Source organism: Taudactylus pleione, unplaced genomic scaffold, assembly GCF_031769625.1.
Source record: "Taudactylus pleione unplaced genomic scaffold, aTauple2 ptg000563l, whole genome shotgun sequence".
Lineage (NCBI taxonomy): Eukaryota > Metazoa > Chordata > Amphibia > Anura > Myobatrachidae > Taudactylus > Taudactylus pleione.
Window position 1 is genome coordinate 991,197 of NW_028284965.1, and position 16,192 is coordinate 1,007,388.

The 16,192-nt window shown below is 41.4% G+C and overlaps 2 protein-coding genes across 2 annotated transcripts in view; both read right to left on the reverse strand.

The window, feature by feature from the left end:
* Positions 1-7,957, reverse strand: part of LOC148481773 (phospholipase A2 inhibitor and Ly6/PLAUR domain-containing protein-like) — a 41,700-nt gene extending 33,743 nt beyond the window's left edge. Inside the window, exon 1 of the mRNA XM_088453028.1 lies at positions 7,819-7,957. Coding sequence (XP_088309154.1) covers positions 7,819-7,867 — 49 coding nt within the window. The 5' untranslated portion in view covers positions 7,868-7,957. The remainder of the gene's footprint in view (positions 1-7,818) is intronic.
* Positions 7,958-8,795: 838 nt separating this feature from the next.
* Positions 8,796-16,192, reverse strand: part of LOC148481774 (phospholipase A2 inhibitor and Ly6/PLAUR domain-containing protein-like) — a 69,620-nt gene continuing 62,223 nt past the window's right edge. Inside the window, exons 5-6 of the mRNA XM_088453024.1 lie at positions 12,574-12,610; positions 8,796-8,914 (exon numbers count right to left, since the gene is read on the reverse strand). Coding sequence (XP_088309150.1) covers positions 8,796-8,914; positions 12,574-12,610 — 156 coding nt within the window. The remainder of the gene's footprint in view (positions 8,915-12,573; positions 12,611-16,192) is intronic.

Sequence of the window (16,192 nt, forward strand, 5' to 3'; positions counted from 1 at the left end):
ATGTGCAGACGCGCTACGTATCGCCTCCTGACCCACCTCACTGCACATGCGCAAGATCTGGCAAACATGGCGAGATCTCACGTGCAAACGGACCCCCAGGGACACTGCCATCAGTCAGTTCACAAACTCGCAAGGTAATCCTACAATTATGTGAGAAAACTATAAAACACAAAAGTGAGCTTATGGGCTTTTAGTGACATCTGAATGATTTTCCTTCGTCATACAATTTTATGGCGACAGCGAAATCATTCGATGTTTGCAGATACTAATTCTACCCCCTGGCACTGCCGGGTGACGCCCCCCACTCAGCCGGCTTCCCTGTCGAGTGCCATCCTGGCCAAGAGGTAGATACACCCCTGCAACTTTCTAGACAGACAACTGAGTTGATTGCTGAGATAATTCTAAGACTCAAAATAAAGCAAATATTTAAAAAAAAAAAAAAAAATAGAATAAAATAGTATTTCGAACTTATAGCTGTAACTAACATAAATCTGTCTCTATCCTATATTTTGTTCCCCCAGCATAGGAATTATGATATACATGCTCTAACAGAAGATATGCTCTAACATACTGTACAGTAGGCTTAAATATCCATGACATCATTAAAACAAGACAACAAAAAGAAAAAATTAAACTTACTTTCTTGACAATAAATTTCCTAGATAAATCAATTTACTAAATAATGTACAATGCCCATATGTTTATAGCTATCCCAGACATACTGTAAGCACTCAATATATATAATACACAATGTACTTGTAGGCAGTCAGCTCATGACTGACAGCTCTGTGCAAGCATTGACTTTTATACCCGAGCTATAAAACACAGAGGCATTTCAAGATGTCCAGTAAGGGCTCTATTTACTGCAATCCGCATTTTGAATGCAGATTGTAGTGTGGTATTACCGACTGAATTCGCATTACGAATTGCGAATTGCGAATTCAGACAATATCACAGGGATTTACTAAAAATGCCTTGCAGGGACAGAGCTTGCAATAAAGCTCTGTCCCTGCGAATCTCCTCCGCACACTTATAACGGTATTTTCACAAAAAATACTGTGACAAGTGCCGATGCATGCGTCGACGGACCGTAGCTAAGCCCCACCCCCATTGCTAAACCCCTAATCCTATCCTATATTAGGTGCAAATAATCCCCTAAATGAACATTTATACCTATCCTATACTAGGTGCCAATAATTCCTTATGTGAGCACTTATACCTATCTTATACTAGGTGCAAATAATCCCCTAAGTGAGCAACTATACCTATCCTATACTAGGTGCAAATAATCCCCTAAATGAGCATTTATACCTATCCTATACTAGGTGCAAATAAAACCCTAAGTAAGCACTTATATCTATCTTAAACTAGGTGCAAATAATCCTTTAAGTGAGCACCTATACCTATCCTATACTAGGTGCAAATAATCCCCTAAATAAGCACTTATACCTATCCTATACTAGGTCCAAATAATCCCCTAAATAAGCACTTATACCTATCCTACTGTATAGTAGGTGCAAATAATCCCCTAAGTGAGCATTTATAATATCCTATACTAGGTGCAAATAATCCCCTAAGTGAGCATTTATACCTATCCTATACAAGGTGCAAATAATCCCCTAAATGAGCACCTATATCTATCCTATACTAGGTGCAAATAATCCCCTAAATGAGCACCTATACCTATCCTATACAAGATGCAAATAATCCCCTAAATGAGCACCTATACCTATCCTATACAAGATGCAAATAATCCACTAAATGAGCACCTATACCTGTTCTATACAAGGTGCAAATAATCCCCTAACTGAGCACTTATACCTATCCTATACTAGGTGAAAATAATGCCCTAAGTGAGCACTTATACCTATCCTATACTAGGTGCAAATAATCCCCTAAATTAGCACTTATACCTATCCTATACTAGTGCAAATAATCCCCTAAATGAGCATTTATACCTATCCTATACTAGGTGCAAATAATCCCCTAAATAAGCACTTATACCTATCCTACTGTATAGTAGGTGCAAATAATCCCCTAAGTGAGCATTTATAATATCCTATACTAGGTGCAAATAATCCCCTAAGTGAGCATTTATACCTATCCTATACAAGGTGCAAATAATCCCCTAAATGAGCACCTATACCTATCCTATACTAGGTGCAAATAATCCCCTAAATGAGCACCTATACCTATCCTATACAAGATGCAAATAATCCCCTAAATGAGCACCTATACCTATCCTATACAAGATGCAATTAATCCACTAAATGAGCACCTATACCTGTTCTATACAAGGTGCAAATAATCCCCTAACTGAGCACTTATACCTATCCTATACTAGGTGAAAATAATGCCCTAAGTGAGCACTTATACCTATCCTATACTAGGTGCAAATAATCCCCTAAATAAGCACTTATACCTATCCTATACTAGGTGCAAATAATCCCCTAAATGAGCATTTATACCTATCCTATACTAGGTGCAAATAATCCCCTAAATGAGCACTTATACCTATCCTATATTAGGTGCAAATAATCCCCTAAATGAGCACTTATACCTATCCTATACTAGGTGCAAATAATCCCCTAAATGAGCACTTATACCTATCCTATACTAGGTGCAAATAATCCCCTAAATGAGCATTTATACCTATCCTATACTAGGTGCAAATAATCCCCTAAATGAGCACTTATACCTATCCTATACTAGGTGCAAATAATCCCCTAAGTGAGCACTTATACCTATCCTATACTAGGTGCAAATAATCCCCTAAATGAGCACTTATACCTATCATATACTAGGTGCAAATAATGCCCTAAGTGAGCACTTATACCTATCCAATACTAGGTGCAAATAATCCCCTAAATGAGCACGTATACCTATCCTATACTAGGTGCAAATAATGCCCTAAATGAGCACTTATACCTATCCTATACTAGGTGCAAATAATCCCCTAAATGAGCACTTATACCTATCCTATACTAGGTGCAAATAATTCCTTAAGTGAACACTTATACCTATCCTTTACTAGGTGCAAATAATCCCCTAAATGAGCACTTATACCTATCCTATACTAAGTGCAAATAATCCCCTAAATGAGCACTTATACCTATCATATACTAGGTGCAAATAATGCCCTAAGTGAGCACTTATACCTATCCAATACTAGGTGCAAATAATCCCCTAAATGAGCACGTATACCTATCCTATACTAGGTGCAAATAATCCCCTAAATGAGCATTTATACCTATCCTATACTAGGTGCAAATAATCCCCTAAATGAGCACTTATACCTATCCTATACTAGGTGCAAATAATTCCTTAAGTGAACACTTATACCTATCCTTTACTAGGTGCAAATAATCCCCTAAATGAGCACTTATACCTATCCTATACTAAGTGCAAATAATCCCCTAAATGAGCACTTATACCTATCCTATACTAAGTGCAAATAATCCCCTAAATGAGCATTTATACCTATCCTATACTAAGTGCAAATAATCCCCTAAATGAGCACTTATACCTATCCTATACAAGATGCAAATAATCCCCTAAATGAGCACCTATACCTATTCTATACAAGGTGCAAATAATCCCTTAATTGAGCACTTATACCTATCCTATACTAGGTGCAAATAATCCCCTAAATGAGCATTTATACCTATCTTATACTAGGTGCAAATATACATTTGAACAAAGTACATTTACAGATATGTCCAACAGACTGGCCTGCAGTTGTGTTGCCGTGCCATCACTGAACTTTGCCTATGTGAGAATGCCAAGCTAGAACCTAATTTGCGTCCTCAGCCACAAATGTGGATGCGATTTAAAGATATAACGACTCTGCATCACCTGGACCTGTGGGCACCCACATTTGGAGCATATCCTCTGCAAATATTCATAAGATACTCTTTACAAATGGGCGTATGGGCGTATGTTCAATGCTGCATTAGGTTGGAACTTATTGTAGCAAAAATTACTACAGGTTGAGTCTCCCATGTCCAAATATTCCGAAATACGGTATTTGTGGAGCATGACTGAGGTAGTGACACCTTTGCTTTCTGATGGTTCAGTGTACACAAACTTTGTTTAATGCACAAAATTATAAAACATTTTTTATAAAATGACCTTCAGGCTGTGTGTATAAGGTGTATATGACACATAAATGATTCTCGGTTTTTACTTTTGGGTCCCATTCCTAAGATCTCTCATGATATGCAAATATTGCAAAATATGGAAAAATGCGATATCCAAAATACCCCTGGTCCCAAGCATTTAGGATATGGAATCCTGTATTCGGAAACCTGATCCATTTATGTCACCAACATGTATTACTAGTTATTTACAGTATGTAGCCCCATCATATTACCTAGCACTGTACAGAGAATATATGGAGCCTCCTACTGATAGTGTATGAGGTATTAGTTTGGCTGCTATATTATATGAAGTTGGAGTCATCTATTTACATTGCTTAACTGAAATATGCTTTCACCCCGTGGCAGATAAGTATATTATAATTTGATTACAAAGTAGAAGACAACAGATGTTTGCATTTAATTAAATTTAATTTGTTTTCTTACTTTGTATTTATATCTGTGTTTAATGGTATTTTACATAGTAAATCAGACTTTTGCATTTATTAATAATATTGTACAGCAGAGTCATAACATTCTTCTTGGTGCCCTTTACCGGCCATGCACCTGATCACATGATGCCATGCCAAGGGGGTGAGGCTGTAAGTGCCGATAAGGACAGCAGCACCACCATAGCATTATTTTTGGCACCCTTTACCAGCCACACCCCTGATCGCATGAAGTCATGATGTCATACCAAGGGGGCAGGGCTGTAAGTGCTGGTAAGGGCAGCAGCACCACCATATCATTCTTACTGTAGGATGCAGGATGCCGGAAGCATGTCAGGAGTGTCAAGCACTGGAGCAGGGACCGTGGGGCAGCTTTGGTACCACCCACAGAGCTATGTACTATGTGCTGTGGCACTGGCCGCACACCACCGGTTACAAGCCTGCTGCACAGACACCATTCTATCTTATGAATATGACCCATCTTTACAATAATATATGGTGTGCAAATTGAATGAGGTGAATTTAACATTGATGGGTAACAAGGTCAATCACTCCAAACCCACTTTCTGAGGCACATGTACTGAGTAGACGAGGCACTGTCCAGAGTCTACTGCACATGTACAGATCTTCAGGGAAGTGGCGCCATTTTCCCAGTGATTACTGTACCCGCCGGCAAATAGGTAAGAGTCTATGGGTGTAGAGTGTACGGTGTGGGCCCCCTAGACCTAGGGACCTGTGTGCACCTCACATCCTGCACCCATTATGGATACTCCTGGCATACCCCTTGTGCATTTGTTACTGTTACAGAGCTACACACGGATAAGCATCTTTTTTCTGACTCATTTATGCTGGCCTAATGCATAAAACTATACATGAGTCCCTAAGTGTGTGTCTGGTGTGGATTGTAAAAAGGTAGAAAATGTCTATATAAACACCAGATGTCAGACAGACAATAGGTCGACATGCACAAAATGTTGACACACTAAAAGGCGACATGTAAGAAGGTCGACATGTACAAATGGTTGACATGATCAAAAGGTCGACACAAAAATGGTCAACACATTTTTTTTCTCTAACCCTAATCATCACCCTAACTTTAACCCTCTCCTTGGTGCCTAACCTAACCCTCCCTCCTGGTGCCTGACCCTAACCATCCCTTCTAGTGCCTAACCCTAACCCTCCGGTAAGTGCCTAACCCTCCTTCCTGGTGCCTAGCCCTAACCCTCTCTCCTGGTGCCTGACCCTAACCGTCCCTACTAGTGCCTAACCCTCCTTCCTGGTGCCTAACCCTAACCCTCCCTCCTGGTGCCTGGCCCTAACCGTCTCTTCTAGTGCCTAACCCTCCCTCCTTGTACCTTACACTAGCCATTGGGGCAAGTGCCTAACCATTACCATCGGCAGAAAGTGCTTAATTCTATCCCTCCGGTAAGTGCCTAACCATAACCCTCCGGTAAGTGCCTAACCCTCCTTCCTGGTGCCTAACCCTAACCCTCCCTCCTGGTGCCTGACCCTAACCATCTCTTCTAGTGCCTAATCCTCCTTCCTTGTGCCTAACATTAACCATTGGGGTAAGTGCCTAACCATTACCATCGGCAGAAAGTGCTTAATTCTAACCCTCTGGTAAGTGCCTAACCCTAACCCTCTGGTAAGTGCCTAACCCTCCTTCCTGGTGCCTAACCCTAACCCTCCATCTTGGTGCCTGTCCCTAACCATCTCTTCTAGTGCCTAATCCTCCCTCCTTGTACCTAACACGAACCATTGGGGTAAGTGCCTAACCATTACCATCGGCAGAAAGTGCTTAATTCTAACCCTCCGGTAAGTGCCTAACTCTAAAAAAAAAAACATGTGTTGACCATTTTCATGGCAACCGTTTTTTGTGTCGACATTTTGATCATGTCGACCATTTGTACCTGTCAACCTTCTTACATGACGACTTTTAGTGTGTCAACCGTTTTGTCCCTATCGACTTTTTGTCCTTGTCAAACTATTGTCTGTCTATCATCTGGTGTCTACCTAGACTTTGTCGCCCTTTTAACTGTAGATCTATCAACCAGATACCCACGTCTGTATGTAAAACAAACATCATGCATGTAACTTACAGTATTTAAAACCATATTTAATACCATAAAGAAAAGTAACTTTCTAAATTTGGTTCTTAGGACCTCCATCAGAGATGTACGCAAACCATCAGGTTTCCGATGTTAGAAGGTCGGCGCATGTTCCGGTCTTCTACTGTGAGATCTCTTGCAGTTTCCAACTGCAGCAGCGCCATTTGGGGTTAGGGAGTGCGTGGAGCCATCCTCCATTCCTGGAAACGGCAATGTGTCACCCCCCATTATCTGAGAGTGACGGGGCCATGGCCTGCATCTTCTGTTGCAAACTTCCTGACCCCGGCTGAGCAGTTCCATTGCCCATTCAGAGTAAGATTAAGCTAACTCCGATGGGTGATTACTGCAGCAATCACGACCGATGGTTGCGATGGTGATCCGATACTGCTAATTGCATCCATCTCTGAATCAGGCCCTTAGGTTCTACTCTAGTCCATCTCTGCTTCCTCTGGGGGATGTAGTTAAAATGCCGACCATCGGCATGCCGGTTGACTAAATCCTGGCACTGGAATCCCAAACTGGGGACAAGACACCGGCGCCTGAATCCCGACAGCTGGCATGCCGATGGTAAATACAGCGGGAGCCCGTAGGTCTTAGCCACGGGGGGGAGGGGGGGGAGGTTAGGTTTAGGAACCCCAGGGGTTTCTGGGTTAGGCTACGGGAGGGGGGAGGTTAGGGTTAGGCTATGTACAGGGCGGGTTAGGCACCGCCAGGGGGGGGGATAGGGTTAGGCACTAAGGGGGGTTAGGTTTAGGCACTAACGGGGAGAGTTAGGGTGCGGGGTAGGGAGAGTTAGGGTTAGGGGGTTAAGGAGGGAAGGTTAAGGTGCTTACCTCTCCCCTGTCAGTAATCTCAGCATCAGGATGCTACTGTCGACCTTTTAACAGCAGGCATCCCGAGTGCCGCAATTTCATACCCAACACTCCTCTGGAACACTACACACACTTGAGGACAAAAACAAGTTAAACTTCAATCTAGCTGGTTACAATAAAATAGAGGAATAAAATAATAATTGCAACTCAGTAACAGATATATTCAACAAACAATCAACAAATAATGTTACAGAGATACCACTATAGTTCCATGTGGAAGCAATAAAGTGTCTTCCAGTATAATAATACTCACCAACAGAGAGAAGAGCTGAGATACAGACAAGGGTAAATAAATATCCCATAACTGCAGGAAATGATGAAGTAATGTAGACTCAGTGCTACATTGGAGCAATAAACTGCATTTAGTTTAGATTTAGTTTAGTGCAGGGCTTCAGGATATGTAACTGGCAGGAGTAAAACGACAACGTGGGTTAATACTTGCCATGCATTTAGAATGTATTCTCGTGGAGGTTGACATTTGCTAAAATAAACCTGGTGCAGAATTTCATGTGACGGTGACGAGCAGCTGAGGGAGATGTGTTACAGATGGCTGTGTAAGTGTGTAAGTGTGACAGTGAGAGGAAAGTACAGAGATTGCAGCCAATCAGGAAACAAGCAAAGAAATAAGTCATCCGTATAATTTCAGGATTCAAGCACATTTGTCAACATTTGAACTGAGGGCCTGATTCACACTCGGCTGCTAAGCCGTGAACGCACGCTATGGCCATGTTTGCGCATGTGTATGCATCATTATGTGCATGCGCGAGTCATTCACTGCGTTCAGGAAAACCCGGGAAATTTCCTGCTCAGACCCGGGAATTTCTCCTGTGGAAAATCCCGGGTATTTGGTCTAGACCCCCCCTTTCACACTACAGTTTCTACCCAGGAAATTCCCGGGTAGCACCATTCAGACAAGAGCAGGGTTATTCAGAGTTTTACACAGAAAATCACAGTTTGGTCATTTTAAGTGGACGATATGCTGGCACACATTAATGAGGTCATGCAAAGGTGGGGGCTTGGTATAAGGGGACTGGGAGGGGCACCCATAAGGCACTGCTGTATTTCCAAGCATCTGTGTAGCATGGAGATCTTGTTGTGTCTGGTGGATTTGGTGTGCTACACAGCAATTGAGGCATGGCTGAAGCTGCTCACACTGCTCTTAATTGTACAGTGTGAGATCCTGAGGAGAAGGGAGCATTTATTCATGGAGAGGGCATCCAAGCGCTGACATTACCTACGCCGGAGGAGAGCCTTGGTAATGTCCAGCGTCTCGTCCATATTGAGAGTGACCGGAGGGTCATCTCGCACAATATGGTCTCGAGATCGACAACATGGAGAGGCTTTCTGGGCTACGGTACAGAGGTTTACAGAGTACCAATGGATTGCAAATTTTATGATGTCACAAGGCACCTTTAATTCCATCCTGGAACTCCTGACCCTGTCACTTACCAGGCACACTACTCGATGGAGACAGCCCATTGCCCCAAGCAGGAGACTTGTGATCGTCTTGTGGTGGTATGCTACCCCTGGCGAGTACCGCACAATATCCTGCTTGTTTGGTGTAGGCATCTCCACGGTTTGTGTTTTGGTGCGTGAAGTGACCCAGGCCATCCTGGATACCTTGTACCACCAGTTTATTGCCCTACCCCATGGGCAGCGACTGGATGAGACAGTGTCCGGGTTTCTGCGCCGCCGTTACCCTCAGTGTTCTGGGGCAATTGATGGCACCCACATCCCCATAATTGCTCCCACAGACAGCCCAGCAGATTACTATAACAGAGAGGGATGGCATTCCATCATTCTGCAAGCCGTCATTGACCATCGGTATTGGTAAGCCACATTTATTACTTTTAATTAGATGTATATTGTGACCTGCATGCAAAGTAAAGTATCTAAAATGTTGTGTGTGTTTAAAAAGTTTATATGTATAGTTGTAACCGGATCTTATATACGCTTTCTATCAGAAATAAATAAATTTATATATTGTAGTGTATTTAAAAGGTAGGGGTATATTTAATAAAGTGAGGGTTATTTGAAGTGGAGATGTTGGGCCATAGCAACCAATCAGATTCTACTTCACATGGTCTATATGTCTAGTTTTAACTGGATATTATCTTGCTCTCACAGCTTCACTGATGTTTTCATTGGCTGGCCTGGTCGTGCTCATGACGCTCGTGTGCTGGCCAATCCTCATCTGTACAAGATTGCGGAGGAGAGGCAGAATGGTTGGCTGTTTCCTCATGAGGTAACTATACACACATTTATGTCATGCTTATAATTGCAAAAAACCGATATGTATTATCTTCCATACCGAACCACAACATGATTTTTGGGTAGTCACCTGCAATTTGCTCTGATATACCGTATCTGCATATATGCCAAATTGTAATCAATCTGTATACCTACAAATAGAGGAAAGTAGATATACCTGTACCAAGTGTATGACAACACTGTTACCTGTAAAGCCTTTAATAATAACTGTAATATTTGTTTCCATTTGCAGAAGTCCAAGCTTGTGGATGGAGTGGAGATACCAGTCCACATCATTGGGGATGCTGCGTATCCATTACGAAGGTGGTTGATGAAAGGGTACAGCCAGTAGCGGCTCTAGGCATGGGCAAGCCAGTCCGTCGCCCGGAGCACTACTGTTTCCGGAGGGCGCAGGAAATGCCCACCTCCCTCCCAGCGCTATAGTTGATATTTAAGCTCAAGGGGAGGGAGCGGAGGAGAGAAGGGGCGGCAACACAGGACGGCGCTGGGCGCAGCACAGCCTAGCGCCGACCCTGGGTACAGCCAACAGGTTGTGCTTTCGAAAAAGCAGATCGCCTACACCCATACCCTCAGTTCAGCTAGAATGGTTGTTGAAAATGCATTCGGGAGACTGAAGGGACGTTTGCGCTGCTTGTTAAAAAGAAACGATGTGGACATTCGGCTGATTACTGATGTTGTAGTGGCATGCTGTATCTTGCCTAACATCTGTGAGATACAGCAAGAAGAATACCTGCCAGAGTGGGACATCGTGGAGGAGCCTGTTGGGAGTGATCCTTCTACCCTTTCATCAACATGACTTGCTTATCAAACCAATGGCATAGAATTGATTAGAACCACCATTTCAAAAACATTAATTCTATGGTGTTATTGTAATAAATACAAAAACTTAATTTTCGATTTGTTCAAAAAATCTTTTATTTTAATAAAGGCCTTTTGTTTAAGCTGCATACGAAGTTTGAAAGCACTTCCATATTTCTTACATAGGAAATAATGTTGCACAAAATACAACACAATTCAAAACCAAACAATAGTCTAAAAATAAATAAAAGTGCAGATTTACTTCTGAACTCAAAGTACTCCATATGTATGTATGGATTGATATTGTCGAAGCGTAGACTTTGAGAACAATGTTAAGTGCACATATAGCTTTGAGGCATTAAACAAGCCTTTAAAATAAAACAAATAAGACCAGAATTTTTTGGTAGATCCTTGTTTACACCAACTCAATATCCATAAACAAAAAAATGACAAAAGCAGTAACCATAACATTTTCATCATCATCATATGGGATATGTCTAGTTAACATCACTAGATATATTTGATCACCACAGTTAAATATTTCTGTAAACTGTAAACTTGGGGTTTTTGTCAGGAGTACGTTCCTGTGAAAGAGTATTAGCTGGCAAAGTATCTTTAAATTGACCTTCGAGTACATTATCTAATGTACTATCTGTAAATGTTGAGGGTGACTGAGGTGTTTGCGGATGCTTGGATATATGGGATGTAGTTTGGACAAATGCTGGGGGGGACTTTACTTGTTGCGCATTCTGGGATGTTTGGACAAATGCTGGGGGGGACTTTACTTGTTGCACATTCTGGGATGTTTGGACAAATGCTGGGGGGGACTTTACTTGTTGCACATTCTGGGATGTTTGGACAAATGCTGGGGGGGGGGCTTTACTTGTTGTTGAGCATACTTGTATGTAGTTTGCCCAAATGCTGTGGGGAAATTAGCGTGCTGGTCATACTGTGATGTATGCTCAAATGAGGTGGGAGACTGAGGTTGTTGCACATACTGGGATGGTTCCCCAAATGAGTTTGAATAATTAGCTTGTTGCCCAAAATGGGTGGGTGGTGGAAAATGTGTTGTTTTGTAGTGGATTGTGCTCAGATTTGAGTAAAAAATATGCGGTTATCGCGACTGAGCCTTTCCTGCATAGCCATCATTTCCTTTAGCAAATTACTCTGCATTTCTCTCTCATTGGCCATGAACCGCTGCAGTCTGGCATCCTCTAGTGTCTGCCATTCCGAATCTAGGTCGCGTAGTTGTTCACAAAGAATATTTGTCATGGCTTTGGTAGCAACATCAATTTTGCTCTTCTTCTTTTTACGTGTTGGCACTGTGAAAACTGAAAGTAAAAGAGAGAAAACATTGAGCAACAGATTTAAAAAATATTTAAAACACAAAACAATGGTCCCAATTCAAAAAGCAGCACGTCTGTTTGCATGCGGTGCCCATCCTCCACTACAAGATAAACGCAGAAACAATACAGTTTCTACTATATACTAGAAATTGAACTACAACATTACATAGATTAATGCAGCAGAACATAAGTTATTTGAATTAAACTTACTGTTACCACGTAGGGTGGGCTTGTCTCCCTGGGTCTGTGGCTCAGACTCAGAATCTTGCCTTTGCGTTGGAGAGATCACATCTGTGCTAGTGCTTGGTTCAATGATGACGGTATTAGATGAGTCCTCATCTGGGTCATCAAATAGGACCTAAATAGGGCCACTCCATCCTTCCCACACCACTGCGATTACCATTGTGGTCATGGACCTTTGTGTATTGTTTCTTTAGGTTCTTTAGCTTATTAAGGACTTGCTGCTGTGTCTTCACAATACCCCGGGTGGCCAGGATTTTGGCAATGTTGCAATAGATCATGGCATCCTTAACAGTGCCTGTGATTTGAGCTTTTATTTCCTCCTCTCCCCTCACATGTAAGAGCTCACGGACCTCCTCGTCCTTCCAATGTGCCATAATCAGCATCCACCTGTACACAGAAAAAAGAAAGATTACCACGCTAAAGAAAACCCAGAAAATGTAAATAAAAAATAATAAATAAGCAAATGAATAAAAAATAAATCTCTTGTATGGTATATTAATAATGTTTTCAGTATTTTAAAATATATGCCACATATAATAAGAAACAAGATCTTTTAATAAGGTAATAAAAAACAGTAATTACACACCTGGCACCACTCTCCAAATACCTGGTACTGCACTCTCTCCTCTGTCAGCACCAAGTAGTGTTGCGGGTCTCTCTGCAACTGTTGCGGCACCCGTGTAGCGCTGCACTGCCTTTTTAGTGCTATGTTTAGCTATGTTTAGCTTTTATGGCGTCTGCCCTCCACTGTCCGGCTGCTGCTGATGATCTCATCAACAGGCAGCTGCATCCGGCCAATCAGGACCTGTTTGGTGAAGCCCGGGAGTAAATTCCCGGGTAGCACCATTCAGACAGAAGCAGGGTAATTTCCCGGGACTTAAGTCCCGGGAAAAACCCTGGTCGATTGCAGACAGATTTGGCAACCTGGGAATTTGGCTGAGGCAGGCCAAATTCCTGGGATTCTTGAGATGTCTGAAAGGGGTGTAACAGAGGTTTCCCACTTATCTAGGTCTCACTTATCCAGGTTTGACTTTATATAAAAAAAAAGACTTTTAGTATAAAAACATGTAAGGACATACAAATAAAGAAAAATCCCATTTTCTCCTAAAAGCTTTTAGGAGAAAAAGTGAAGGTTTACTTTCAAGTCCGAATAGGGACTATGATGCTTATAAAAAGCTAAGACCTACCGGTATGTATGCAAATAGAGGCGGGATGTATCGGAATGAAATTGTGACACATGATACATTCTGCCCTCTCTCTGATCTGCAAGGAGACAGCAATAAAGCAAAGGACTGCCACCAATTTTCAAGTCCCATGAACTGTGGAGGAGACCTGGTGTCAAAAGTTATGCCACTGAATTTAAGGAGGCAATTTTTTTCAATGGCAAAACCAGTAGCCTTTGTCAGCTTTAAATCCCACAGAAAAAACACAGAAAAATGTGGACATTTCCATATCAGAACCTATTACATTTGGCTGCGGATTGTTAAACTTATTTCAGGGTAAACTGGAAAGATTATAAGGGGAACTTATAATAGATGACACCCCTGCCACTTCTCCTTTGGGACACTTGTGCCTGCTAACTTTCTTTGAGGTTAGCATCTTTCCAGAACTTACCCAGTACCAGCGCTGCATGGGTGCCACCATATTGGTTACAGTCAGCAGACACCGGATTCTCCAACCAGAGACTGCTTCTCCTCCAGCTGACTTGGAAAGTCGATAGGGAACCTGAGTGCTCTACTTAAACTTTTCTGGTGCAGTAGCAGTACATTGCCAAAACAACTTCACTTGTAACTGGTTACATGGCTCCCGTCTCAGCAGCTTCTATAGTGTCCTGTGTGAAGCCAGTGCTATTGTTCATCAGTCAGCAGCATTCCACTGTGCACTCTGTTCAGCAATCAGCAAGCACCAGCATCTCATCTATTGTGTGCTCTCATCAATATCACCATCTCTACTGTGTGAATACCAGCACTTATACCTACTGTGCACACTCCTCAGCATCTCCAGCAGGTGACTGCACTCCTTCTGCAGGATATCACTGCTATTATTCCTATGTGCTACTGTGCCTCCTTACAGTGTCCTTCACCAGCTAATACTACACATCAGCCCCCACTTTTGTCGAGTTCCCTAGAAGAACTACTGAATGAGGAAGAGCTTCAACAGACTGCCTAACTTTTCAGAGTCCACAAAAAGCCTGATCCCTTACAGTTTGATTGGCCAAATGGATGTGGCAGGTAGACAAACCCATGTGACAGACTCTATACTGAGCCTGGCCAATCGATTGGAGAAACAAGAAGTGACACAGGGTCAAGTGATGCCTTCAAGAGCTCTCCTCTTGCAGGTAGACTCTTCAGTTCACTCTCAACAGATCCAGTTCTGCTCCACAACCTGTTCAAGCGAGATCCTGTTCCCCTACTTCCACTTCTCGGCTCAATTTGCCTACTCCTGATAAATATGATGGTGACCCCAAACTATGCATGGGATTTTTGAACCAGTGTGGAGTTTATTTTGGATTTCAACCAAGTAACTTTTCCCTGGCCAGGACAAAGGTTGCATATATTATCTCCTAGCTTTCTGAACCTACTCTGTTATGGTCCTCCCCACTCTGCGAGTGCTCAGACCCTATTCTCTCTGATAATGACTATTCCATAGTCACCTTCCAAAAGATCTTTGATGAACCTGGGAGAGTAGTTTCAGCTGCCAGTGACATCTTATGGTTACATCAATGTTCCCTCACAGTGGTGCAGTATGTCATATAATTGCACAGACTGGCCTCCGAATTAAGCTGGAACAATGAGACCTTGCTCTCTGCCTTTTTGCAAAGACTGTCTGATAGATTCACAGATGATTTACAAGAAAAAGCGACTGCACCAGTTAACTGCTTTCTCTTCAGTCGTACATTTTATCTAAGCATTAATTGTTTAATTTATATTGAAGAGGTGCTACCCACTATGGTTGAATTTCAGGTATTGGAAGAACAAGATAGTGCTATGGTGCACTGGTCGTACATATAATGTACATAAAAAATACATTTTATCAACTCAGATTAGAATTATTTCAATTGAATTGAATATACAAAGTTCGGTGAAATATTAATAAAATTAAAGTGAAACAGAAAATGAGTATCGGGGACGGTTTAATAGACAAACCAGAAAAATCACAGAGAATCAGTTTGTGGTGTTCAATGCCAGTATATGTATGTGTACTAATGTAATAACAGTAAGTCACTTGTTCTGTGTGTTATAGTTACATCATATCATATCTATTTATAACTGGCAACTGTTTCAAAGCACTGAGATTAATTTATACAATGTTTCACAGTGACTGTTCTAGCTTCTTAGGCTCATTTCATTTTGTTCATTAGTAACAGCCTGCTAGTATTATTATTATTATTATTATTATTATTATTATTATTATTTATATTTATTCACCACTTATTTGTTCATGACTATGTTTTACTAGTTTTTGCTGTCTTAGCATTAAACTGCATAAGTAGTGTGCACTTTATTTCCTATACTGCAAAATTAAAATCACATATAGATTGTATACATGAGTCTGTGTGATTTGTTAAATAAGTCTGTGTATACAGCTTATTTAGCATATTAAGTTGTTTATATACCTTGAATAATTTACACAGACACGTATACAATCAATATGTGATTTTAATGTTACAGTATAGGAAATAAAGTACACACTTTTTATGCAGTTTAATGTTAAGACACTAAACAAGTCCCTATTTATTGACACTGTAGATTCTATATTAATAAGATTCTCAGAGTGGGCCAAATGTAATAGGGTGAAAGTTTAGAAAATGTGAGAGTTTAGCAGTAACCTATCACATTAGTTGGGTTTTATCTTCAAAATGGAAAAACATCTGGATGAGAGTTTTAATCGTGAGAGTTTTTTTAATCTAAAAACATGTGAGTTTGCCTGTTCTCAGACTCCATTACATTGGGTGAGTCTAAAAAGTGT